General features: G+C 60.9%; 2 protein-coding genes across 2 annotated transcripts; one reads left to right on the forward strand and one right to left on the reverse strand.

Annotated features, from left to right (window-relative positions):
- The first annotated feature begins 729 nt into the window (after positions 1 to 729).
- Positions 730 to 7,218, forward strand: LMAN2L (lectin, mannose binding 2 like). Its single transcript, XM_042893609.1, has 9 exons — positions 730 to 856; positions 939 to 1,057; positions 2,108 to 2,225; positions 2,393 to 2,475; positions 3,526 to 3,558; positions 3,947 to 4,108; positions 4,185 to 4,299; positions 5,441 to 5,560; positions 5,709 to 7,218. The coding sequence occupies exons 1-9, from the start codon at positions 730 to 732 to the stop codon at positions 5,849 to 5,851; spliced, it is 1,020 nt and encodes a 339-aa protein (XP_042749543.1). The 3' UTR covers positions 5,852 to 7,218.
- On the reverse strand, positions 7,177 to 27,319 carry LOC122192914 (myoferlin-like). Its single transcript, XM_042893600.1, has 46 exons — positions 27,235 to 27,319; positions 26,984 to 27,039; positions 26,814 to 26,905; positions 26,439 to 26,739; positions 26,241 to 26,369; positions 26,103 to 26,165; positions 25,983 to 26,033; positions 25,877 to 25,907; positions 25,679 to 25,794; positions 25,472 to 25,592; positions 24,574 to 24,791; positions 24,427 to 24,470; positions 24,277 to 24,344; positions 24,111 to 24,196; positions 23,913 to 24,026; positions 23,644 to 23,824; positions 23,434 to 23,572; positions 20,745 to 20,934; positions 19,617 to 19,772; positions 18,321 to 18,434; positions 16,828 to 16,991; positions 16,642 to 16,756; positions 16,452 to 16,571; positions 15,651 to 15,821; positions 15,047 to 15,146; positions 14,871 to 14,948; positions 14,615 to 14,796; positions 14,367 to 14,525; positions 14,189 to 14,287; positions 13,498 to 13,659; positions 13,254 to 13,420; positions 12,484 to 12,586; positions 11,869 to 11,994; positions 11,629 to 11,784; positions 11,464 to 11,555; positions 10,263 to 10,433; positions 9,344 to 9,492; positions 9,115 to 9,254; positions 8,612 to 8,700; positions 8,444 to 8,539; positions 8,209 to 8,350; positions 8,024 to 8,123; positions 7,761 to 7,954; positions 7,544 to 7,653; positions 7,323 to 7,470; positions 7,177 to 7,239 (listed from the first exon to the last, which is right to left on the reverse strand). Exons 1-46 carry the CDS (start codon positions 27,317 to 27,319, stop codon positions 7,177 to 7,179), a joined length of 5,751 nt encoding a protein of 1,916 aa, XP_042749534.1.

The following is a 27,319-nucleotide window of genomic DNA, read 5'->3' on the forward strand; positions in this document are numbered from 1 at the left end:
AGAGGTGGAAAGGAGGGGCATTGGGTGCCCGGGTGGGGACTATGCGGCAGGGCTTTGGATGTGGGGCATAAGGCTCGAGTGGAGGGCGGGGTATGGAGATGGAGGGCAGAATGACCTGCAACGCGAACTAAGTTTGAGGGACAAAAAGCGGTGGTGAGACCACTAGGATCTATAATACCTGCCTCACTTAGTGAGTGGGAAGGTTCTAAGCCCTAAGGGACAGGATCCAGGGTGGGGGCAGGACCTTGGAGGCGGGCACTGGGATCTGTGCTGCAGGACCCAGGCCCCTTGGGGGCACTAGAACCTAAGGGCAAGACCTTGAGGGGAGTACATAACCCGCCGGGGTTGGACTCTTGAGGTCAGTATGACACACGGACAGGATTCAAAAGGCTCCTTGGGACCCGTAGGCAGCACCTAGAACGCTGGGAAAACTGAGACGCCCAGGAAGCCCCAGGCCCGCGCTGGGATCCAGCCGCACCTCTATCCCGGAAGTGTCCTTTAATTGAAGCCCCATCACCCCCTGCGCGCATTATCCTCTCCCCCATCTGACAGCCACGCCGTGCAGCCAGCCATCCGTCAGCATCGCGCCGTGGGCGGAGCGAGCCGACCAATGAGCGCGCGGGACTGGGAGGCGGGCCGAGAGAGCTGACCAATGGACGCGCGGGGCTGGGAGGCGGGCCGAGAGAGCTGACCAATGGACGCGGGGGGCTGGCAGGAGGAGGAGGCAAGATGGCGGCGGGCCGGTGGCGGGCCGGGCTGGTGCTGCTGGTTGTGGCGGTGGGGCTGGGCGGGCCGTGGGCCGAACAAACGGAAGAGCATCTGAAACGGGAGCATTCGCTGTCCAAACCGTACCAGGGTGAGGGGGGGAGCGGGGGTGGAGGGCAGGCCGGGGTCGGGGCCTCGAGGCCCGGTACCGACCGGTGGTGTGGACCTGACAGGAGTGGGTTCGGCCAGCGCGGGGCTGTGGGAGCTGCAGGGCAACGCCATGGTGATGGCGCAGTACATCCGCCTCACGCCCGACGTGCAGAGCAAGTGGGGAGCCGTGTGGAACCGTGTGGTGAGAACCGGGGTGTGGGGGTTTGGGGGGTGGGGTGGGGAGTTCGGGGGGGGGGGCCGGGGTGGAGAAATGGGGTAAAAAAGGGGTTTGGAGGTTGTGGGATGTAGGGAAGGTGGTGGGGATGTGGGGGGAGCAGGAGGAAGAGGAATGGGTTCAGAAGAGATTTTGGAGTGTTGGGGGGGGGTATATGGAGAAGGGGGTGGGAATAGTAGGGGGAGTAAAGGGGGCTGGGTTCAGATGGAGAGATTTGGGGTTATAGGGAATCCTCCGACTGGTATCCCACTTAGAGAGGGGATAGCAGGGGGGAGAAACGGGTTCAGGTTGAGAGACTTAGAGGGGGCAGCTGGAGGTTGGATGTCAGGGGAAGTTCTGTGCTGTGAGAGTGGTGAGGTGCTGGAACAGCTGCCAGAGAGGCTGTGATGCCCCGTCCATCCCTGGAGGTGTTGGAGGCCAGGTTGGAAGGGGCCCTGGGCAGCCTGGGCTGCTGTTGGATGTGGAGGTTCGTGGCCCTGCGTGCGGCAGGGGGTTGGAGCTCCGCAATCCTTGAGGTCCCTCCAACCTTGGCCATTCTGTGACTTCAGAGTGGGAAGGGGTCAGGGTTGTGGGGCAGCTGCATTTGATAGGAGAGGGCAGGAAGAGGGGAAGGGGGTTCAGATGGAGAGATTTTAGAGTGGAGGGGGACGTGGGGGGCAATAAAATGGAACTGGAGAAATGGATTCAGATGGGGGGGGGGGAATGTGGGGGAGGGGTCAGGGATGTGGGGTGTCTGCACTTAAGGGGAGGGGGTAGAGAAATAGATTCAGAGGGAGAGGTTTTGGAGCGCAGGGATCTGGGATGGGTGGGAGGTCATGCAAATGGGTTTGGAGCTGGAAAGTTGGGATGGGGGTGGCACTGGGATGTGAGGTTTTAGGGGAAAAAATGGTGTCTTGAGTGGTGTTGGGGAGTGAGAGGTGTGCTGGGGAGGCTTGAGGTGTGTGAGCTTGGGCTGGGGGTGGAGAAATGGGTTCCAAAGGAGAGACTTTGGGATTGAGGGGTTGTTCCTCCTCGCAGCCGTGTTACCTCCGTGACTGGGAGATGCAGGTGCACTTCAAAATCCACGGGCAAGGCAAGAAGAACCTGAACGGTGACGGCTTTGCCATCTGGTACACCAAGGACCGCATGCAGCAAGGTAAACCCTGCTGGAGGGAGGCTGTGCCTGCAGGGAGGGCTGTTGGTTCACCTCTCTGGGGCACACAGTGGCCTGAGAGGCTCTGTGCACTCCTTTGGATCCCTCGGAGGAACTGCAGGGCCTCTGTCTCTTTTCTGTCCTTCTTACTGTCTGTCCTTTCCCCCCAGGACCCGTCTTTGGAAGCAAGGATAACTTCCTGGGCCTGGGGGTGTTTGTGGACACCTACCCCAACGAGGAGAAGCAGCAGGAGGTGAGCTGGGGTTGATGTGCGCCCTGCTGGCTGCACTGTGGGCAGCTCAGCACCGAGCTCAACTTGCAGCCAGGGAGGTGTGAGCTTTTTGGATCTGAAATTGGAGGCCGGCTGGCTGCCAGCAGGGATTACTCAGCTTGCCTTGCCTCCTTCTCCTCCCCGCGTGGTCGGTTTCTTTGTAGTGAGGCAGTCTGTGAGCAGATTTGTTGCCACCTTCACCCAGAAAAAGCAGGGTAGGAGAAAACAAATGGGTCACCACCGCTGCATGGTGAGCTGCTGAGCTTTTGGAAGGCTGCAGGCAAGCAGCAGCTGGGGGGAAGCAAACATGGACTTCATGGAGCTCGAGCAGAGCAGCAGCCCCCCCAGCTGGCTGCGTGCTGGGGCTGCTTTTGGAGGGGGCACAGCGTGCCTGCGCTCTGCCGCTCTGCCTGCTGTGTCTGCTTTTTGTCTGGGGCTCTTTTGGTGTTGGTTGGGGTCGTGAGGCGGTTAAAACCTGACCTGCCCCATCCTGGTGCTGGTTTGTTGTCACTTGTGAAACGATTCGCCTTTTGGTAACTGCGGCTTCTCCTGGTGAACAGGCACTGTTTTACCCCCACAACCTTCAGTGCTCTCCCTGTACCCCCAGGGCTGCCCTGGTTCCTCTCTGCAGCCCCCAGAGGATGCAGGGGGCACCGCTGCGATGCGCCCTGACCTTGCAGCTGCTGAATAAACAACGAGCAAACATTGCTAGCAGCCTGCTCTGGCCCTGGGTGGACTTTGTGCTCATAGCCATGCCTTGGTGTGCTCTGACCGAAGGCTGTGGTGCTCCTGGCACCGTGCAGGGATCGGTGCGCTGTTGGTCCCGTGGATGTGCAGGGCTGTGGCTGTGCTTCTCCAGCCCGCCAGCTGCATCCTGCCTGAGAGCCCCAGCAGCTGAACCCCCCCTCTGCCTTTTGCCCTCGCTGAGCTGCGCACAGAGGATTCCCAGGTTGCAATTTCGAGTTGCTAAACTCTGGTCTGTGACCATTTTGCTTCTGTGCTCTTTCTTGCTTTGCGATACTGGACTCGCAGGCTCAGAAGAGGAGGTACAGCCCAGGAAATCAGGTACTGGCTCTTGCTGACATCCCCATTTCCGAGCTGCTTGGTGATACTTTGTCCTGTCAGTAAGGGAATTCCCTCAGTGGAGCTGCAGGCACCCCTGTGTGAGCAGGGAGCAAGCATGAGAACTTCCTCTTCTGTCCTACACGTGTGGTAGTCAAGGCGAGGGGATGACGAGGGATGGAGCTTTTGGGGAAGCGTAGCTGGGATGAAGGAACCTGGGGTCAGTAGGAAGCCACAGGATCACAGAATGTCCCGAGTGGGAAAGGACCCACAGTGATCCCAGCTCCTGCTTCCAGCTGGGACCACCCAAAATCCAGCATTTCCAGACCCCTCGGGCGCGCCGTGATGCCGGGGCAGAGTTGGGAGCTGAGTTTGGCCCTTCTCCCTGCAGCGTGTTTTCCCCTACATCTCCGCCATGGTGAACAACGGCTCCCTCACCTACGACCACGACAGGGATGGCAGACCCACGGAGCTGGGGGGCTGCACAGCCATGGTGCGCAACCTCAACCACGACACCTTCCTGGTCATCCGCTACGTCAAGAGGAGGCTGACGGTGAGTTGCTGCTTGCTGGGGGGCTTTCGGGCAGCCGTGCTGGCGCCTGGTGCTACCAGAACCTCTTTGTTTGCAGGTGCTGATAGATATTGATGGTAAGCAGGAGTGGAGGGACTGCATCGACGTGCCTGGCGTGCGCCTGCCCCGTGGGTACTACTTTGGGACCTCCTCTGTCACCGGAGACCTCTCAGGTACTGCTGCGTGGGCCCTGAGCAGCTCTTGTGCAGCTTTGGGTGTCTGGAGGTGCAGCTGAGGCGTGGAGGGGCTTCCAGAGCGCCTGAGGATCTCCTCCTGCTTGAGGGAACTTTGTTTTTCATCTTGGGGAGCTTGGATCCCGGTCTGGGTGTGCTGTGCAGCTCCATAGGCAGCTTTGAGCTCCATCTGCCATCAGATGAGGCTTGCGGTGATGTCCTGGCAGTGAATGGGCAGAGCTCAGCCAGCACCTCCTGCCAAACAGCAGCGGCTTGGGAGGGTTGGTCCCCAAGCTGTGAGCCTCAGGAGGAGCAGAACAGAGCGAGAGCTGAGAATCTCATCTGTGATGGGCAGAGCCTGAGGGCAGCGCTGAGATCACTGCTGTCCTGCTGCTGGGGGTTAAAACACTGCTCTTAAAACGCCGTGAGAACAGAGGTGCTGGCTGTGCTGTCAGAGCAGCTGGAGTCTGCTCTTTGCATTTCCTAACTGCAGGGCAGTGGTGCTGGGGAAGGGTGCAGGGTGGGCTGATGGAAGCGGTGCTTTGCAGGAGCTGAAGCCCTTTGCCTTTCTCTGCTCACCCCTTCTCTTGCAGTGCTGCTTGGGGTGCTGTGAGGCTCGGAGTTACCCAGCTCTGTCTCGCCGGGCAGGTTTTAAGCCTGATTTTGAGTTACGCCCTATGAAAGCACACTGGCTGGTGTCTGGGCCCGGTGTTGGCTCCAACAGAAGTTCCTTTTCTTCCTCAGATCTCTGCCTAATGCCCTGGGAGCTGGCAGGCTGGCCTGGAGCACTCGCGTTGTCCCACTAATAACACCCCGGTCACAAGCAGAGGAAATAGGGTCATGTGAGGCTGATTCTAACACTCTGCTTTTGCAATGGGGGAGCGTGAATGCTTTTGAGTCAGACCGTGGCTCGGTCTGGGCTGTTGTTTGTCGGTTTAAGTAGCTTAAAGGTTCCCGTTGGAGGTTTTGGAAGAGCTCAGAGCCTGCCCTGAGGAGGTGAGTGCTGCTGGGAGGGGACAGCTGCCATCCAGGGGCCGTTGGCTGAGCGACGACGTCCCACGGTGCCACCGGTGGCGTTGGCATCCCTGGCTGGGGCCGTGTTGGTGGGTGACACCTCAGGGTTCATCTGCTCTGCTCGCAGACAACCACGACATCATCTCTCTGAAGCTGTACCAGCTGACGGTGGAGCGGACGCTGGAGGAGGAGCGGCGGGACAAGGAGGTTTACCTGCCTGTGGTGGACAACCTCAAGCTGCCAGGAAGTAAGTGGGGGGTGGAGGAGCAGGAATTGTGGCGTCTCAGCAGCGAAGCAGCTGAGCTCTGTTAGGAATCGTGCTGCTTTTGTCAAGAGGATGGCAATGAGCTGCTGCACAGCAACCGAGGCCTCACGGCTGTTCCTCTCCCCTGCAGTGGAGGCACCGCTGGAGCCCATGAGCGGCCTGGCTCTCTTCTTAATTGTCTTCTTCTCCCTCGTGGCCGTCGTCTTCGCCATCGTAATCGGAGTCATTGTGTACAACAAGTGGCAGGAGCAGAGCCGGAAGCATTTCTACTGAAGCTGCAGTGTGACAGGCTGCCTCGTGGCAGCGCCCCCGGTGTCCCCAGGAACCACGGTGGGGACGGCTGCTGTTCGTCCCTGGGCTCCTGGACTCCCCCGGTGCCAGAGGGGACCCACGTTGTGCTGGGGATGAAGCTGCTGTCCCCTGCAGGCCTGCTGGGAGCTGGAGCTGGGCTCTGGGAGCTGCTGGAGGTGGCTCGCAGCGCGGTGGCAGTGCTGGGCTGGCTCTGCCATCGCACATCCGCGGCGCTCACCGCTTTGGCTGCGAAGTCCCAGCCCTGCTTTCCTCGCTGGGTTCCTGCCACGACCCCTTTGCAGCCGTTTCGTTTCCAGGAGGGCTTTGCCAAGCTGTTCTCCTGCTCAGGCTGCTCCCATCACCCACCTCAGGCCTTCTTTAGAGACCCTCCTGCTTTTTCTTCGCCCCTCAAACCTCTGTGCAGCCCCTCCATCCATTAACCCCCGGTGCTGGGTGTTTTGAGGACACGCTGACTGCTTCCCTGCTCCAGGCAGGGTTCAATACCACACTCTCCCTTCTCAGTCCCTGTTTGCTGCTGCCCTGGGGCTCAGCTCTGTCCCTCTCTGGCATTCTGTGCCTCCACACACCTCCAACACCGCCTGCATGTCGTTGCTTTGCTGGCTCGTTGCTCCCAGCAGCAGCAGCTGAACCACGGGGGCCTCTCAGAGCCGCAGCCCTCGCTGCCTTCCAGGGAGTCCTGGTTTATTCCTACCTCAGTGACTGCTTCTGTCAGTGACTCCTCGCTGTGTTTCTCTCATGGGAAGAAGCAGCGTCGCCCCGGGGGCTGCACTGGGCTCCTGCAGCTGCTCTCGTGGATCTGGGGGGTGATGGCACGGGGTGCCCACAGGGACGGCAGGTCGGTGCGTCCTTGAGCTCTGAGCGCATCCAGGTGGCAGCACTCCGCTCATGGGTGCTGCAGGCAGGGCTGGGAGCTGTTTTTGACCCAGGATGGGTCCCAGCGTGCGGGGAACAGTGCCTTGTGGGCAGGATGCTTGTACTGGGGTGGATGGAAGCTTGTTAAAGTGCCCGAAGAGCCGCTGTGGGGCCTGGAAGGGGGCTGCTCTGTGATGTTTTGCCTCTGTTTTGCCTGAGAGCCAGGAGTGAAACGTTGTGCACCTCTTCCCAGCTGTAACGTGTCTTGGAATAAATGTTGGTGTGTGTGTGGCACCGCTGCGCTCCTCGTGCTGAGCTCCTCCTGGCGCTCTGCTCGCAGAACCGCTCTGCCTCGCCCGTCTCAGTTCTGATTTTATTAAGGAGGGGATGAGGCTGCGCCCCCTCGGTGCTCCGTCCTCTGACGCTGTGGATGCTCAGTGTTTGCTTCCAGCACCGAAGAGGCGCAGCGGGTTCACCAGCTTCATGGCCAAGTAACCCTGAGGGGGGAGGAACGGGGGGAGGGGGGCTCAGCAGGGCTCCGTGAGCAGCAGGAGGGGGTTTGGGGGCCCTTTGCCCTCACCGGGGCAGAGTAGATGAAGTTGAGGAGCAGAAGGAGCAGCAGCAGCAGAGCCGCGGTCGCGGTGATGCGGCAGCGGTGCCGCCGCCAGACGGCGTAGCGCAGGGCGCGCAGCGGGGCCAGCAGCCACAGGAAGGACGAGTCGGGGCGCCTGGTGGACGAGGAGCCGCGTCACCCCAACCCCTGCCTCCCCCTCTGTGCCCTTCGGGATCTGCGAGGCTCACACGGGGGGCTGCAGCGGTGGGTACGCGTTGGGCTCCTCCCGGCCTTTCCCCGCCGGTCTCTCTTCTGCCTCTTTCTCGTCGAGCAGCTCCAGGCTCAGCTCCAGCTTGCCCTACAGGAGGAGCAGCGGGTGGATATGGGGCGGGATGAGTTTCCCTGCCCTCTCTCCTCCTCCCCCCCCCCCCCCAAATCCCACTGCCCTCCCCTTCCCCGCCGTACCGCCATGCGCTGCGTGCCACCCTCGTGCACCACGCAGGGCCACCAACCCCGCGCCAGCTTCTGTCGGAACAGAGAGAAACGGGGGGGTCCCCGAGCCTTCCCCCAGGGCCAGGGGCTCAGACGTGGCTTTAGGGTGCAGTCCTGCGGCCGCTGGGCTGGACGGGGCAGCCGGGTGAGCTCCAGCTCCAGGACACCTGCAGTGAGAAGCGTCAGCCCTGGGTGTCCCTCTGTGCCCCTCCTCGGGTGGGCAGAGGGACCCTCACCCAAAAAATCATCGGCTGAAAACTTGTCGTTGTCCCACACTTGGAGGATGAGCTTCGGGGGCACCTTCAGCACCGTCTCATCCAGGCTCCAGAAATGCTCCTGCACGGTGCGAGGGGAGGAGAAGGGGGTCACGCTCGGCTCCCAAAACCTCGTTTCTCCCCCCTCTCCCCACGGGGCACGGCACCTTGCGGGGCAGCACGCAGCGCTGCTCGGCTGCCAGGTACTGGAAGGGGAAGACGAAGCGCCAGTGGAAGCTGCCGTCGCCCTGCAGCGCCCGGTAATGCACGTCCGTCCTCTGCTTCTGCTCCTCCAGCCCATCCAGCCAGCTGCACGCCGTGGGGAGGGAGGTACAGCTGTCCCCACGGCCCCCCCACCTTGTCCCCACGGCCTTTGGGACGCAGCGCTGGCCCTGTGCTCACCCGGTGACGTAGATATCGCTCATCCTCTGCCCTGCTGCGCTGATGTCCCCTGGCTCCACGTCACGGGTGTTCCACACCACGCAGCGCAGCTCATAGCTGGGGAGGGGGGTTGTGTCACCCCCCCCCACCTCCCCCCGGGGACATCCCTGTCCCGTGGAGAGCTCTCACCTCTGGGGTTTGCGGGGAGTGATGTCCACAGGAGGTCCAGGGGGGCCGAGGCTGGCGGGGAAGATGTCCACCCACATCTGCACCTTGCCCTGTGCCGTGGGGTGGATGTGCTGCCACTTGTCTCCTTGTGAGCTCCCCGTCGCCCACCCCCAGCATCCCACCTTGTGCCCACTGCGTTAGGACCCCCCCCAACCCACCACCCCCTGTTCCCATCATCCCCAGGCATCGCTTTATGGTATGGTGCCCCAATTGTCCCCAAACCAGCATCCCTCCCTGCTGGGCTGTCCCTGTCACCCCAGGGTCCCCACTGCCCCCAAACCAGCATCCCTCCCTCTCGCCCCACTGCATTCCCTCCATGCCCGAGGTTTCCACCACCCTCAGCTTTGTCCCCACCACCCCCCAGTCCCAGCACCTCTCCAGGTTCCCCTATCCCCACCACTCCTCTTTTCCCATCACCCCCAACATTTCTTTGCACCCCGCTGTCCCCACCACCCCATCCCCACCTGCTCCAGCCCAGGCTGGGCGCTGTTGTACAGCGTCCTGGTCTCCAGATGCTCGGGGACGAGGTTCCATGCATGCAGCACATGCAGGGCCAGGCGCTCCCGGGGCGCCCCGGGGTGACGATATGTGGGGGGTCCACTCTCTGCAATGCCAAACCCTCTGGACGGACCATCGGAGGGACCCCATCACCCCCCCCCCCCCCCCCCCCCCCCCCCCCAGACCCCAACCCACCAAAATGGCTCAGCAGGAAGGTGGAGCCCCCAAAGATGACGGCGGTTCCATCGGCGCTGAATTCGGGTGCCTGCAGCCCCCGGCTGTGAGCCAGGTGCTCCAGTGCCCGGCTGGGGCTCAGCTGGTCCCGCCAGCGCCCAGGGCCATCCCTGTGGGCAGTGTGGGGCTGAGGGCTGTGGTGTTCATCCCTTCATGCCCACCCCGTAGCCCCGTGCCCACTCAATCCCCTCATCTTCCCCTTTGTGTCATCCCCAGCTCCCCATGCCGTCCCCATGTGCCCTTCCCAGCTCCCCATGTCCTCTGTGCCAACCCTGTGCCAACCCCGTCCCACACTCCATCCCCAGCTCCCCTGTGCCCATCCCCTTGTGCCCTTCCCAGCTCCCCATGCCCCCTATGCCAACCCTGCCCCACCTCCCTGTTCCCGGTTCCCTCTGCCCATCCCCTTGGTCCCAACCAATCTCCATCCCTGCTCCTGTCCCATCCCACCCAAACGTCCCCAAATCCCTGCCCACTCTGTCCCCGTTTCCTGTTCCCAGTCCTGTCACTATCCCATGTACCCACTTCATCCCCTGTGCCCTCCACACCTCCTTTTCCCCACCTTCCTTCATCCCTATGCCCTCTTCAACTCCGTGTCCCCATGTCCCTGTGCCCTCCCCATCTTGTCCCTGCACCTTTGTGCCCACCTCCCTGCCCCCCGTCCCCCTATGGCCCCCATCCCCTTGTCCCCATGCCTCCGTGCCCTCCCCATGTCTGTGTCCCCATCTCCTTGTCCCCATACCCCTGTACCCCTCATATCCTCCTTGTCCCCATGCCGCTGTGCCCTCCTCACCTCCCTTGCCCTCATCCCTCCATACCCACCCCCTCCCCACATCCCTACCCCCAATCCCAGAGCCCCCTCCCCATTCTGGGGGTCACCCACATGCGGTACAGACGGGGCAGCCCACAGTGGGCACGGAATCGGGACAGCAGCCGGTTCTCCAGGTCGATGGTGGTGCTTCCAATCTCCTGGTCGGGTGGCAGCAGGTCGTGGTCCAGCAGTGAGACCCTCAGGTCCTTCTCCAACGGGACGGTGCCCATCACCTCGAACATCCTGGCAGTGGGGTCAGCCCCGAGGTGAGCCCACGTGGGGACAAGCACTGGTGGGCATGGGGACCTGCTGGCACCAGGGCAGGGGCTGACAGGTGTGGGATGTGCTGGCGTGGGGACAGGGGGGCATAGGGAGCTGGTGGTGTGGGGAATGGGCGTTATGGGACCTACTGCCATGGGGAAGGGGGAGCTGGTGGCATGGGGACCTTGGTGGCACTGGGACTTGGTGTTATGAGACCTACTATCATGAGGAATGGGGACTTGGTGGCGTGGGGGATGGGAGCTCGGTGGCACAGGGACTCATTTTTGTTGGAGCTACTATTCTGGGGAACGAGGAGCCGGTGTGGTGCCATGGGGACTTGGTTTTAGGGGGCCAACTGCCATGGGGAGTAGGGTCTCGGTGGCATGGGAACTTGGCTATGAGCCCTATTGTCATGAGGAATGGGGAGCTGGTGGCAGAGGGAATGGGATCCTGGTGCCATGGGGACTTTGTGTTACGGGACCTGCTATCATGGAGATTGGGGAGCTGGTGGCACGGAGACTTGGTGGCATGGGGAGTGGGAACTCAGTGGCAAAGGGACTTGGTGTTATGGGACCTACTGGCAAGAGGAATGGGGACTTGATGGCATGGGGACCTGCTGGTGTGGAGAATGGGGACTTGGTGACATGGGGAATGGGATCCTGGTAGCGTGGGGGCTTGGTGTTATGGGACCTGCTGTCACGAGGAATGGGGAGCTGCTGCCATGATGATGCGGGGTTATAGGGGCACACCTGCATGGGGAATGGGGAGCTGGTGGCATGGGGACCTGCTGACATGAGGGAGCGGGATGTGGTGCTGCAGGGACCCTCCAGCACGAGGAATGGGGACACACTAACAGAGAACTGCTGCCACAGAGACCTGAAGGCAAATCAGGGATATGGTGGCATGGGGGGTGGGGATCCCCCAGCATAGAGCTCCAACAGCCCTCCTGGGCACCTCTGCTCTGTGCCAGCCAGGAGTGGCAGTGCCACCAAGCCACCCACGGTGGCCCTACCTGCCAAAAACTGGCTCCACGGTGTTGGGCACATAGTGGTCACGCTTGCCCAGTGTCTTTGCTCCCAGCGAGACACGAACGTAGGGGTCACACTGGCAGCAGGGAGGGGGCCGTCAGGGTGACAGATGGTGACAGACGGGGTGGGGGACGCGGCGGTGGCCTCACCATCCCATTGCGGTCACGGGGGGACAGGTCGAAGGCACGGACGATGTAGATGCGCACCAGGCACTGCTGGGGTTGGCTGGGGGGCAGCTCCTGGAAGCGGCGGGGCGGCGGGGGCACCCCGGGGTCCTCGGGTAGGGGGTAGAGACAGAACAGCCCCTGGGAGAGGGGGGACAGCATGGCCGTGCACCCCGAGTTCCCCTCATCCTGGGTCTGGGGTCCCTGTGGGCACGGGGGTCTCACCTTGAACTCGCCCACAGGCACGGGGTCGTCCCCCTGCTGCCCCCCCGGCTGGTAGAGGGGGAAGGTCTGGCAGAAATCCTGCAGCCCCTCGAATTTGGGCACCGCCTCCAGCTCACAGCCGTACACCTGCGGCACAGCGGGGCTGCCTTGTCCCCATCCCTGCTGTGGTGTTTCTCCTCTTCCAGTCCCCTTCCTCATCGCTGTTCCCATCCCATCACTGTCCCTGTCCCCAATCATCTTCATTCCTGTCCCATTCCTGTCCTTGTCCTCGTCTCGTCTTCACCCCCTGTCCCCAGCCTTGTCCCCGTCCTTGTCCTCATCCTGTATTCACTGCAGTTCTCACCTCTGCCCCATCCTCATCTCAACCACTTCTTCATCACTTTCCATCCCTAACCCTCATCCCCATCCTGTTTCTCCCCCAGTTTCCATCCGTGACCATGTTCCCCTCTTTATCCCCCTATCCTTATCACCAACCATCCCTGCCCCCATCCCCATCTTTGTTCTTACCACCACCCCAGCCCTGTCCCAGTCCCACCCTATTCCCACCCCCACCCCCACCTCTGTCCTTCCTACCCCATCCCCATCCCCTGCCCCATGTCACGCTGTTCCCCTCACCTTCAGGCTGTCCCTGTGTGTCCTCCGGTGGCTCTTTGCCTTGTCTCCCATGGCCATGTAAAATTTGCTCCACCAGTCGCCTTCTTCCTCATCCTCCTCCTCCCTCTCCGTGTCCTGGTGGGCAGCAGGGTGAGGCAGGATGCCTCTGGTGGCCCCTGGTGGCCCCCAGTTCCTTTGCCCACCTTGTCTGCAGTCCCCTTCTCAGCGGCCACCTTGGGCAGCATCTGTTGGGAGTGGGGGGGACATTTGGGAACAGGAGGCAAGGGGACCCCATGGCACAGCCTGGGCTGTTGGGGATGGGGACAGGTTTAGGGGACACGGGGGGGCTCACCTGAGCAATTCTGCCCCAGGCAGCAGCTGTGTGTGGGGGGGACACAAAGTGAGCGTCCTGCAGAAGGACGGGGATGGGACAGCGGGGGGGACGAGGTGGGACAGGGAGGGGGCATGGATGGGACAGGGATGAGAAAGGGATGAAGCAGGGATGGGAAAGGGATGGATGGGATGGGACAGGGATGGGGCAAGGAGGAACTGGAGTCAGGGACAGGGCAGGGAGGGGGTAGGAGGATAAGAGGGACAGAAAAGGGACGGACAGGGATGGGGTAGGAATAGGAACGGGATGGTGGTAGGGATAGAGATGGAACAGGGATATCTGAGGGATGGGGAAGGGACAGGGATGCAGTAGAGGGTCCCAGGGAGAGGGCATGGATGGGCAGAGATGGGGCAGGGGCGAGGGGGGGTGGGACAGGGTTGTACCGGGGTTGGAACCCGACACAGGGACACAAGGCTGGGGCAGCTGCTCCTCTCCATCGGGCTCATGGCGGAACCTCGCCAGGTCCTGCACGCACGCCTGGCCCACGTGGGGCCGGAACCCAAAGCCCTGCGTGTCCAAAACCCGCAGCCGGATCGGGGGCACGTACTCCTCCTCCACTGGTAGGTGCTGGGACCAAGCCACGCCGTCACCCCAGGCTGCCAGCACCCACGGGTGGGCTCTGCTCCCCGTCCCCGTGTGCTCACCAGCGTCAGCAGGAAGGCGTTGATGGGGAAATTGGGGTTGGTGGCGAGGTCGGTGATGGGGGGGATGCGCAGGACGTGCCCCCCACACTGCACCTCCAGGCTGGGGGCGCGCACGGGCAGCAGGCAGCGGCCACGGAGCCCCCGCAGCCCCCATGCCAGCACCTGTAGGGCCCACATCTGTTCACCCCTGTCCCTCACCCATCTCCATCCTTTCCTGCATCCCTGTCCTTTTCATCCCCATTTCCATCTTCTTCATTGCTGTCTTTGTTGCCTCCCGGTCTCCGTCCCCACCCTTGTCCCCTTCCCATCTTCATCCCATTCTCCACCTCTACCCCATTCTTGTGCCCAACCCAATCCCCAACCCATCTCCATTACTGTCCCTGTTCCCATTCCTGTCCTCACTGCTGTCCTGTCTCTGTCCACATCCTTGTCCCCAGCCTCCCTGTCCCCATCTTGTCCTATCCCATCATATCTTGCCCCTTCCCATCCCTCCCTTTTCCATCGCATCCCATCCCACCCAATCCTGTCCCCTTCCTTCCCATTTTGTCCTATTTCATCCCATCCCATCTTACTGTTCATGTCCCCATCCTCTTCTCATCCCGCCCCCACCCCTTTCCTCATCCATGTCCTTGTCCCCTCCCTGCCCCAAACCTCATCCCCCCCCCTTCTCCTCCCTGCCACCCAGCATCACCTCCAATGCCATCAGCCGCAGGACCGGCCGGATGCCTGGGGGGATGCCAAAGGTGCCCTGTCTCCATGGCGGGGTGCTGAGCCGTGCCATTGCCCCGTCCTATTGGGGTGACAGGGGTGTGAATGCTGGGGACAGACTCTGGGACCCCCCCCCCCCCCCCCTGCTGCCCACCTCTCACCTCAGCCTCGTGCAGCAGCTCAAAGGCAGCCAGCAGTTCCCCGGCCGGCCCCCCCGGCCCCTGCAGTGGGTATCTCTGCAGCCTGGGGGGCTTCCGGCGCCCCACATCCAGCCACACTTTTGGGGTGCACACGCTTCTCCCGAGGAAGCTCCCAGCACCCTACGAGGCAGCGACAGGGCGCGGATGCCCCCACCCATGGCTGCCCACTGCCTATAGGTGCTCCCCACCCCTGGGTGTCCCCAATGTACCCCTCCATCCTGATCAAACACCTCCACCACCACAGCTGGGGGCTCATCCCGCAGCCCGCGTGGGTCCCCATGGAGCTGCACCCGATGGAAGAGCAGCGACTGATCCCAAACCGGGTCCAGGGTGCCGGGCAGCACGCGGGTGCTCTGGCTGACGTGCACGAAGGAGACGTGGGCAACGGGGTCTGTGGGAGCAGCGCCCACTGTCAGCACCCAAGGGTGCTGCTGGAGGGGGTCAGGGTGCTGGGGGGGGTCCCACCTGCTGTGGTCTTGGTGCCGTGGGGCTTCAGCTCCAGCGCTTGGAAGAGGTAACAGCGCAGCTGGAAGGAGCTGGGTCCTGAGGAAGGACGGAGGGATGTCAGGAGGCTCTGGGTTAGTGTTAGCATTGGGGACCCCTGGACCCCCAGAATCCTCCCCCAGTGTCCTGTGGCTCACGCTCGAAGGTGCAGAGGATGACAGGCGTGGGGTGCTGGGGGTGTCCCTGGCCTTTGGGTGTTGCTGCCATCTGCTTGCTCTCTGGCATTTCCTCTGCATCCTACAAGTTGGGATGTGGGCTAGGGCAGTCAACCCGGCCCCCTTGTCCCACTGTCCTCATGTCCCTCCATCCCGCTGTGCCTGTGTCCCACTGTCCCTGCATCCCCACACCTCTGCATGCCTCTCTCTGTTCCTCCCTCTCAGCATTCTTCTGTCCGTCCCTCCATCCCACCTCTGCATCCATCTCTCCCTCCCTCCCTGCCTGCCCTCGCATCCATCCGACCCTCTGTCCCTTCATCCCTGCATCCATCCCTCTGTTCTTACATCCCTCTGTCCTTGAATCCCTGCATCCCTCTGCCCCTCGTCACTCCTTCCCTCCATCCCTCTGTCCTTCCCATTCCTTTATCCCTGTTTCTTCCTCCTTACATCCATTCCTCCATCCATCCCCCTGTCCTCAAATCCCCACATCCCCCTGTCCCTCCATCCCTTTCCATCCCTCCCTCCATCCCTCTGTCCCTCCCTTCACCCCCATCCCTCTCATCCCTCCATCCATCCCCATCCGTACCGCTGTGCCCTCGAGGAGGAAGATGGCAGCCACAGATGAGGGCAGCTCTGGCACCATGTGCCGACGCCAGCAGCGCCGCCGGCACGCATCACCCGCTCGGCGCTGCAGATGGAAGCGGCCGCCCCACAGGGATGCGTACTCCCATGCTTTATCCGGAGCCTCGGGGCTGTGCTGTGGGGATGGGTGGCACAAAGGTGGTGGTGTGGGGAGAGAAGGATGCACAGAGCAGGGGGCTGGTGGCCAAACACCTGTCCCTGCCACCCCATCCTTGTCACCCACCCCCATCCTTGCCATTCCACCCCTGCTACCCCCTTCCAGCCACCCCATCCTGTTCAACCCCATCCTGTCACCCCCTTCCTTGCCACCCCACCTGCGCCACTCCACTCTGGTCACCCTGCCATCCCATCCTTGTCACCCCCAACCTCACCACTCCATTTTTGCCACCCCCTCCCTACCACCCTCACATCCACCTCCCCATCCCCTTCCATCCTCATACCTCCCACCCTGTTCCTGCCACCCCATCCTTGTCCCCCCCATCCTATCACCCTTTTCCTTGCCACCCCACCAGCCCCATATGTGCCACCCCATTCCCACCACCACATCGGTGTCCTGTTCCTGGGCACTGCTGTCCCTACGCCGGGTGCGCAGCCATCGCCGCCGTCGCTGTGTGTGATACATCTCCTCTTTGGGGTGCCACGCAGGTGAGGGGTCTCCGGCCGCCACGCTCACCCCATACTCCCATCCTGCATCACCCACGTTGTTGTCATCACCTCTGCCACCCCCCCAACCCAGCACACCCACATGGGGACATCGCTCACCAGCCTCATCCACGGCCCCTGTCACCTCCACCCGCCAGTCATCGGTGACGTGCCAGCCCTGGGGACACGCCACCTCCTCCTTGGGGGGCACCTCTGCGCCGGCCTGCAGCAGACAGAAGCTGAGCTCTGGGGCATCTGTGCCACTCAACTGCCCCCGTGTCACCCCTTCTCACCACATCAGTGCTGGGCACAGCAGCAGGTCCCCATTCCCCGCCGTGCCGCCGGCTCTGGTTCTCATAGACCTCCTCCAACACCTCGTCCATGCCAGCCTCGGGCTCTGGCAGCAGCCTGAGGACAGGAGCAGCTGCCATCACCTCGCTGTCCCCACGCACGGGGAGGGGTGTCCCTTGGGCTCTCACCTCCGTGGTGGTTCCACAGCCCAGGGCCCATCCCAGCACCAGCCCTGGGGGGGTCGGATGCGCTCGCGGGGCAGCGCCACTCTGCCGGCCACGTCGGAGAAGCTGGGGCGAGCTGGGAGCGCCTGCCTGCTCCATTTGCCCAGGATCTTCGTCTGGTTCTCGTACTGTAGGAATGGGGCGCCGCTGTGTCACCATGTCACCGTGTCACTGCGCCATGGCATCGCCACGTCACCTCATCACCCCATCGTGTTATCATGTCACCATGTCACCGTGTCACTGCGCCATGGCATTGCCACATCACCTCATCACCTCATCACCCCATCATGTCACCATGCTGTCTTGTCACAGCACTGCTGTGTCACTATATCAATGCGTCACGGTGTCACCATGTCACCATGCTACCTTGTCACCACGTCACCATGTCACAGCATCACCACGTTATGATGTCATCATGTTGTCATGGCACAGCATCACTGTGTCACCATATCGCCATGTCGTGGTGGCACCACGTCTCTATGTCACCATGTCACCATGTCGCAGCATCACCATGTTACGATGTCACGTTACAACATGTCATCATGTTGTCATGGCACAGCATCACTGTGTCACCATATCGCCATGTCGTGGTGACACCACGTCTTTATGTCACCATGTCATCACGTCACAGCATCACAGTGTCACCATATGATCATGTCACAGTGTCACCACATCACCATGTTACCATGTCATAGCATCACAGTGTCACCAGATCACCATGTCACTACATCGTGATGTCATCATGTCCCCATGTCACTGTGTCACTATGCCATCATGTCACAGTGTCACCGTGTCACCACATCATCATGTCATCACGTCACTGCGTCACAGTGTTGTCATGGTCACCATGTCACCTCACCACCATGTCACAGTGTCACCATGTCATGGTGTCACTATGTCTCAGTGTCACCATGTCACTGTGTCACTGCATCACCATATCACCACGTCATCATGTCACAACGTCATCATGTCACCACGTTACTATGTCATCACTGTGTCACCTCATCACCATGTCACCATGTCATAACGTCACAGTGTCACTACCTCATGGTGTCACCATGTCACCATATCACCTCATCACCACATCATGGCGTTACCATGTCACTGTGTCACTACATCATGGTGTCACCACGTCACCATATCACCTCATCACCACATTGTGGAGTCACCACATCACCATGTCACCATGTCATTGTGTCACCCTGGTATTGTGTCACCACGTCATGGTGTCACAGTGTCACCACATCACCATGTCATCATGTCATTGTGTCACCCTGGTATTGTGTCACCATGTCACAGTGTCACCACGTCACCATGTCATCATATCACTGTGTCACTACGTCATGGTGTCACCATGTCACCATATCATCTCACCACCACGTCAGTGTCACCACGTCACCATGTCACGATGTCACTTTGTCCCAGTGTCACCTTGCTGTCCCCTGCCCAGCACTCACTGTCTCAGCATAGATGTGCAGGGCGCCCTCCAAGTAACGCGGCAGCTCCTGGCTCTCAGCCACACGCCCCAGCCACAGCCGGACCCGGAGCTGGGCATGGAGGTGTCCCGGGACCTGGGGACATCGTGGGGGGACATGAGTGTGGCACAAAGGGGACATGGAGGGTAGGGATACAGAGGGGATGTGGGAAGGTATAGAGGAAGAGGTGAGGCGGGGAAATGTTGAGGGAAAATGGAGGGGACACAGAGGGGACACAGAGTGGACATGGAAGGGATGGGGTGAAGGTATAGAAGGGACGTGGAATGAACGTGGAAAGGACAGGGAAGTGACATAGATGGGACATGTGAGGACATGGGGGAAATGTGGAGAGGATGTGGAGATGTCACAGATGGGGCACAGAAGGGACATGGAAGTGAATTAGATGGGATACAGAGAGGACTTGGAGATAGAGAGGGGTTGGGTATGGGGGGGTCATGGAGGTGACATAAATGGGACATGTAGAGGACACGGAGATGACATGGAGTTGACATGGGGGTGACACAGAGGGGACATGGAAGAGATACGGAGAGGACTGGGAGAGGATGCGAAGAGCATGGGGAGGGGACATGGAGGGGACATGGTTTGAATGTTGAATGGATATACAGGGGGAGAGGAGATGGTGGGGACATGAAGGGAAAGGACATGGAGGTGGCACAGATGGGACATGGAGGGGACTTGGAAGGGATGGGGAGGTGACATAGATGGGACACGGATGGGACATGGAAGGGATATGGAGAGGTTGTAGAGGGAACTATGGAAGGACACAGGACACTGAAGGAAAGTGGAGGGGATATGGAGAAGGCTTAGAGAGGACACAGGGGGGACATGGAGGTGGCATAAATGGGACATGGAGGAACCACGGAGAGGAAAGTGGAGGGGGTATGGAGTTGACATGGGAGTGAGACGGAGGGGACAAGGGAGAGAATGAGAAGAGCACAGAGAGGGGAGATGGAGGTGACACGGTTTGAATGGTGAATGGGCATACAGGGGGAGAGGACATGGAGGGGACATGAAGGGTCTGCAGGGAGGATATGGAGGTGACATAGATGGAACACATAGGGGACGTGGCGGGGATATGGAGAGGTTGTAGAGGGGGCTATGGGGCGGATACAGATGGGACACAGAAGGAAAGTGGAAGGGATATGGAGAAGACTTGGAGAGGACACGGAGGGGAATGGACTGGATTTTGGGGGAAATGGGGAGGTAGAAGAGGCGCTGAGGGGCCATGAGGGGCCCAAGGGCCACTTGCTGCCTTACCTCCAGCATCAGGGTGTGCGTCCGTCCACAGAGCCGCCCGCAGGCTGCGGGGCCGAGGGCTGAGCAGGCGAGGCGGTGTGCGGGGATGCGGGCACAGGCCAGGCAGCGGGCACCGCTCCGCAGCCACAGCAACACATCGGGAACACCGGCCTGAGGCTGGGACAGAGCAGGACAAGATGGAGGGGGGACACCCATGTGGAAGGAAGGGATGCCGTTCAGAGGGACCTCAGCGGGCTTGGAAGGTGGGTCTGGGTGAACCTGATGAGGTTCAACACAACACAGTGCAAGGTTTTGGACGTGGGCTGGAGGAACCGTAGGTATGTGCACAGATTGGAAGGAGCAGTGCTTGAGAGCAGCCCTGCAGGGACGGAGCCGGGGGTCCTGAGGGATGGAAAGCTGAACGCGAGCCAGCAGTGCATGATTGCAGCTGGGCAACAAACGGGAGCCTGGGCTCCGTCAGCAGAGGGGGGGCAGCAGGGACAGGGAGGCGATCGTCCCCCTCTGCTCTGCTCCTGCGAGGCCCCATCTGCAGCACTGCGTCCAGGGCTGGAGCCCCCAGGACAGGAAGGACAGGGAGCTGCTGGAGAGGGTGCAGAGGAGCCGCAGAGATGAGCAGGGGCTGCAGCACCTCCACCACGAAGACAGGCTGAGGGAGCTGGGCTTGTTCAGCATGGAGAAAAGAAGGCTGCGGGGTGACCTCAGTGCAGCCTGCAGTGCCTGAAGGGAGCCTGCAGGCAGGAGGGGAGTCAGCTCTGTGCAAGGGGAGTTGGCAGCAGGACGAGGGGAAACGGTTTGAATGGAGGGAGGGCAGCTGGAGGTTGGATGTCAGAGGGAAGTTGTGTGCTGTGAGAGTGGTGAGGTGCTGGAACAGCTGCCCAGAGAGGCTGTGATGCCCCATCCATCCCTGGAGGTGTTGGAGGCCAGGTTGGATGGGGCCCTGGGCAGCCTGGGCTGCTGTTGGATGTGGAGGTTGGTGGCCCTGCGTGCGGCGGGGGGTTGCAGCTCCGCGATCCTCGAGGTCCCTTCCAACCCTGGCCGTTCTGTTTTTCTGTGTGTGTGATTCTGTGACATCAAGAGCCAAAAAAACCCAAACCACAAAACCCCCTCAAAACGGGGCTTTCTCCACACCTCAGCCTGCAGGGCGGCCACTCGGCCCAGCCAGGCCTCGGCCTCGGGGAGCAGCTCGGCCCAGGCCCGGCGCGGAGGCCCAGCGGCGGCAGCCGAGGCGAGGAGCTGCAGGAGCTGCAGGCGGGCGGCGCGCAGCTCCACGTCCAGCCGCGTCCGGGGGCGCTGGGCCTGCAGCACAGGCAGGGCAGCCCTGGGGAGAGGATTTGGGGATGCTCACCTGCCTGGCTTGCCCCCAGAATGTTTAATTTTCACCCCAAAACGCCCCTTGTTTCCTCCCAGATTACACCATAATTGCAGCCCGGTCCCCAGATCCTCCACAAAACGCCCTGTTTCCCTTGAAAAAGAGCCTCGTTTTCCTCCAGATCATCCCGTTTTCTCTCAAGATACACCTCATTCTCATAAAAAAAAAAATCATAGAATCCTAGAATCACTCAAGTCAGCAAAGACCTCAAAGATCGAGTCCAACCATGCCCCAACCATGCTGCCCTCATCAACAGCCCTCCACTCAGTCGTGTCCCTGAGCGCCACATCCAGGATTTCAAGCATCCATTTCCACCTCAGAAATGCCCTCCGTCCTCCCCTCCCCCCCAAAAAATGCACAACTGCCATCCAACCCAACCCACTCCTGCCTCAGCAATGCCCCCATCTCGTAGAATCATGGAATCACCAAGGTAGGAAAAGACCTCCGAGATCCTCCAGCCCAACCACCCCCCTGACCCCCAATAGTTCTCACAACCTCACTTTGGCCTCCAGACGCCCCATATCTCCATAGAATTGCCCCCTACTCCCCTCTAAAATACTCCCACCCCCAAAAAACACCTGATTTCTCCCCATTATACCAATTTTCACCCCAAATGCCACATTACCCCCCCAGAAACACCAATTTTCCTCCTAAAACACCCAATTTCCCTGCAAAACGCTCCACGTCTGGCCCTCAAATGCTCATTTTTCCCCTAACTGAACCATTTTTTCCCTCCGACGTCCCATTCCCCCCCAAAACACCCATTTTTTTCCCAACAATGCCCCATTTCCTCCCCCATAAATGCTCTATTTCCCCCGCAGATTTCCCATTTTCTCCTATTTGTGCCCAACTTTCACCCCAAATCCTGCATTACCCCCCACAAACGCCCAGTTTCCCCCTGAAATCTCCCATTTACCCCCACTGTTTTTCCCTCCAGTGCCCCATGTTTTCCTCGGAACCCCCCACTGCATCCTCCCTGGTGCTGGGCTCCCTTCCCCACCCCACTTCCAGCATTGGGGTCAATGATTAAAGCATCCACAGCCCCCCCTCCGCCTGCTGACCTGCAGTCCTGCGCCAGCTCACGCAGCAGCTTCCTGCCAACGTCCCCAAGGGCGTCCGGCCTCGCGTTCCGCAGCATTGCCACATTTCCCTCCTGTGGAACCTCACCGTTGACCAGCCCCCACCCACTGCTCATCCCTGCCACCCATCCCCATGTCCGTGTGTCCCCACGTCCCCCATCCCTACATCCCTGTGTCCCCACGTCTGTAGGGGTCACCACTTTCCCCTGTCCATGTATACTTGCATCCCCACATCCATCTGGGCATCGTTACGGCCCAACTTTAAGGTCCTTTTTAATCCAAACCCTTCCATGTGTCCCCATCCCGTGTGTCCCCATGTCCCTGCGTGCCCACATCCGTGTGTCCCCACATCCATGCTTTCCATCCCCATGCCCCCACATCCATTTGTCCCCATGTCCCTGCATTCCCACATCCTTGTGTCCCCACCCCTTGTGCCCCATGTCCTCATGTCCCCATGTTCTCACATCCATGTCTCCCCATGTCCCCATGTCCCCACATCCCCATGTCCCCATCCCTTGCACCCCATGTCCCCATATCTCCACATCCATCTGTCCCCATGTCCCTGTATTCCCACATCCTCGTGTCCCCACCCCTTGTGTCCCATGCCACCATATCCCTGCATCCATTTGTCCCCATGTCCCTGCATGCTCACATTCACATGTCCCTATCCCTTGTGCCCCACATCCCCATGTCCCCATATCCCCACACCCATGTGTCCCCATGTCTCCGTGTCCCCACATTCACATGTCCCCAACCCCCTGTGCCCCATGTGACCATTTGTCCCCATGTTCTCACATCCATGTCTCCCCATGTCCCCATATCCCCACATCCACATGTCCCCATCCCTTGTGCCCCATGTCCCCACATCCCCAGACCCATGTATCCCCATGTCCATGTGTCCCCACATCCATGTCCCCACCCCCCTGTGCCCCATGTCACCATGTCCCCACATCCATTTGTCCCCATGTCCCTGCATTCCACATTCCCATGTCTCCATCCCTTGTGCCCCATGTCCCCATGTCCCCACATCCATTTGTCCCCACGTCCCTGCATCCATGTCCTCACCCCCTGTGCCCCATGTCCCCACGTCCCCATATCCCCACATCCATTTGTCCCCACATCCCTGCATTCCCACATCCCCATGTCCCCATGTCCCCATATCCACGTCCTCACCCCCTGTGCCCCATGTCCCCACGTCCCCATATCCCCACATCCATTTGTCCCCACATCCCTGCATTCCCACATCCCCATGTCCCCATGTCCCCATATCCATGTCCTCACCCCCTGTGCCCCATGTCCCCACGTCCCCATATCCCCACATCCATTTGTCCCCACATCCCCATGTCCCCACCTCCACGCCTCCCCCCACCCCTGGCTGCTCACCAGCCTCTCGCCCACACTGTGCATCAGGTTCTGCCCGTCCCACCGCTGCCCAGCGTCCTCCCAGCTGGAGGTGACGGCCACCACCGGCTTGCTGTCATGCCAAGGCATGCAGTAGTAGCGGTTCCCTGCGCGCACAGCGGGATGAGCACCCCACGGTGTCCCCAAGGGGACAGGGGGTGTCCCCTGCTTTGCTCACCATCAAAGAGGGGGTGGCCTTGCGGTGAGGCGGAGGCAGCGGGGCGGCACGAGGTGTCCCCGGTGTCCCCGTGGTTGCCGATGCTGAGCTCGAAGCGCAGAGGTTCGGATGCGGGGGGCAGCATGGTGGCAGAGTAGAACACTGCGCAGAGCCCCAGGCGGTGGCGGCGGGGCAGAAGGCGCTGCAAGAAGAGAAAATGCCCCCAAAAAACCCAAATAATCCCCCCCTACCCTGGGATAAGAAGTGACCACGCGTCACTGTGTCCCCACCTGCACACGGGTGATGTCCTCTGGGGCGATGGCGTCCTGCTGGCGCCCATCGGAGTCCCCTGTGTGGGTGCTGAGCTCCAGCAGCACCCGGCCCCTGTATGCCACCATGGTGTCCTGTAACATAGAGGGGGGGGTGCTGGGGGGCTGCGTCCCCCCTGAATGCAGGTGATGCTCCGTGCTGTCACCTCTTGCACTCACGCTGGGCACGTCAGCAGCATCTCTCCGTGGACCATAGAAGGGGAGGAAGCTGGGTCCGAAGCAGGGTAAGAAACCTGGGACCCCTCCTAAAGCAAACCATGGGGTTCAGGAAGGGAGGGGCTGCAAGCTGGGACCCCCCTCCCCCCTGAGGTGGGACCAGACTCACCTTCGAGCTCAGCACCGGCGGAGGAGATGTGGGAGAGGTGGAGCGCGGCTGTGCCCAGCACCTTGGACCTGAGGGCAAGGGGGACAGTCCAAGGACCTTGGACTGGGGGCAACACCGGGGGACCCCCAAATTGAGGGATGCCCCAATTACCCGCTAAGGATGGCCAGCTCGACAGCGTCACAGAGCGGGGGCAGCTGGGGGGACAAAATTGGGGAGGGGGAGGAAATCGAGGATTCAATTGGGGATTTTAAATAAGGGGTTTATCGGAGAGCCCACTTGGGGTGGGGGGCGCCTCACCCGCAGGGGGAAGAAGAGCACTTCGTTCCACGTGGGCTTGGCATCGGGGGGCATCGCTCGAGTGCAGAGCTGTGTTGGGGACACTGTCACCCCTGGGCACCTGTCAGCAGCACCCACCGTGCCCCCAGCACCCACCGTCCTGCCCGCAAAGCTGGCGCGCACCGCCGCTGCCACGAAGCTCCTCTTGCTGCCAGCAAGGAATGGACGGGACGGCTCCTCTGTGCCAGGAGTGATTGCGTTAGGTTGAGTTAGGGTTAGGGTAGGGTTAGGTTAGGGTTGTGTTAGGGTTAGGTTAAGTTAGGGTTAGGGTTGTGTTAGGGTTAGGGCTAGGTTAGGATTGGGTTAGGGTTGTGTTAGGGTTGTGTTAGGTTAGGGTTAGGTTACGTTAAGGTTAGGGATAAGTTAGGATTAGGTTAGGGTTGATTTAGGTTAGTTTAGGGTTAGAGTTAGGTTAGGTTAGATTAGGGTTGGGTTAGGGTGAGTTTAGGGTCAGGGTTAAATTAGGGATAAATTAAGGTTGGGTTAGTGTTAGGGTTAGGGTTGGGTCAGGTTAGGTTAAGGTTAGGGATGAGTTAGGATTAGGTTAGGGTTTAATTAGGTTAGTTCAGGGTTAGGGTTAGGTTAGGTTAGGTTAGGTTAGATTAAGGTTGGGTTAGGGTGAGTTTAGGGTCAGGGTTAAGTTAAGGATAAATTAAGGTTGGGTTAGTGTTAGGGTTGGGTTAGGTTACTGTTAGGGCTGTGTCAGGGTTAGGTTAGGGTTCTTTACAGGGCTATATTAGGGTGAGATTAGGGCTAGGCTTAGAGTTAGAGTTGGCACTAGGGTTAGGACTAACGTTTGGCCAGTTTTAGGGTTAGGGGACGTTTGGTGGCATCCACGCCCCTCACAGCCCTCACCCACCCCGGGGCAGCTCCTCAGCACGGTAGATGCGGAGCTGCAGCGTGGCCACGCATGGGGTGAGCAACGCAGACTGCAAGAGATTGGCTTCCACCTCCTGGCTCCCCGCTGCCTCCTCCCGTTCCTTTAAGAAAAAGATACGTATGTACCGATACACGCTATGTTTTAGTTAATTAATCCATTAACACAATGATGCTTAAAGGTGCTCACCGACACGGGTTCGCCGGCACGCAGCACGGCCGCGCCGATACGGAGGTACCCACAGCATCCAGCATCGGGGTGCCGGGGGTGCTGCAGGCTCAGCCACGTCCCACCCAGCCTGCGCCCTGCTCCGGTTGGGGACACCCACGTCACCTCTGTGCAGCTCGGTGACCCCGTGGGCACCCAGCACCATGCAGGGCCACCTACCGGGTGCGTTGTAGACGGTGCCGACGTCCAGCTGTTGGGAGCAGACGGTGGAAGAAAAGGGCCAAGGTGAGCTTTGTCACCCCGTTTCCCCCGCTGTCATCCTTACCTTGAAGGCGCCGATGATGGCATCGGCACGGATGGCCCTGGAGTTGAGAACCTGTGGGGTTGGGGACAAAGTCAGCGGCTGCCACGCTGTCGCCATCCCCACGGTGCCATCGACCCCGACCTGGATGTGGATGGGCACTGCTGCCAGCTGAGCGGGCGTCAGGTGGAAATGCTGAGAAAACACCTAAAAACGGGCAAAGCCATGAGTGCATTGGAGATGGATGAGGGGACAGCAGCGGGTCCTTGTCCCCAGGGCCACCTCATTGTAGTAGGGGTTGTTCCCAGCACGGATCCTGCTCCTGAAGCGATGCTCGCCGATGAGGACCGTCACCACCGGCTTGATGGCACTGCCCTGCAGCTGGTGGCCCTGGAGGACCCTGACCCGCACCTATGGGACACGGCAATGTGGTGACAAGGGACAACGCGCTGAGGGTCACCTCACCCTTGGGTGCCCTACCTGGAAATCCTCCTTCTTCCCCGCTGCAGGTTTGGGGTGGCGGTGCGATGCCATTCCGATGGCTGTCCCCACCACTGGGGTGGGACGTGGGGGGGACAGGCATGGTGCCACCCCTTCTGGCGGCTGGGACGTGACATTCCCTGCTGCCACCTGCCCGGGGGGGACGTAGGAGCAGCGCAAAGAAACAGTGGTCCCCGTGGGATGTCCCTGAGGGTCTCGCAATGGGAGCTGACTGAGATCAAGTGGCAGCCCGGGGTCCTCCGCCAGGCAGCACAGAGGCACCGTGGTGGCACCCAGGAGCCTGCAAGGATGGGGACAGTTGAGCGCAGCCACCGTGGGGGTGGCACCCTGCAGTGCTCACAGGGCGACACTCACCTGTGTGCTTCTGGCTGACCCCAGAGCTGCAGGCGCAGGGCCAGGCTGTCCGTGGGGCGCAGGGGACGTGCGGCCAGAGGCCACACCAGCATCTGTGGGATGGGGGACAGAGGTTGGCAGGGTGGCCACGTGCCCCCATGCTGCTGTCGGCCACCTCTGGGTCAACTCACCTCGTTCCATGCTGGGCTGCGCTCTGCTGGCACCACCCGGGTGCTCCTGGGGACACCTGGAGGGACAGGAGTTGGGTTGGGGACACTGATGTGGGTGGCACTCGTCACCATCCCACGAGGACATCCAACAGCATCCCACCCCATGAGGTCGCTCGGTGCCACCCCATCCCGTGACGACGACACGAAGGTGGCTGCTGCCACCCAGAAGTGCAGGGACAGCCACCTCAACGTCCCCTTGTCCCCAGCAGTACCTCTGAAGCGAGCATAAACGTGCACACCGGGTCCTGCACCGGTGGCTGCCGGGAGGTGAGCGCTGGCCACCAGCAGCCTCAGCAT

Source organism: Lagopus leucura, unplaced genomic scaffold (genome assembly GCF_019238085.1).
Source record: "Lagopus leucura isolate 7727_CA_CO unplaced genomic scaffold, USGS_WTPT01 141-0_obj-0_obj, whole genome shotgun sequence".
Classification (NCBI taxonomy): Eukaryota; Metazoa; Chordata; class Aves; order Galliformes; family Phasianidae; genus Lagopus; species Lagopus leucura.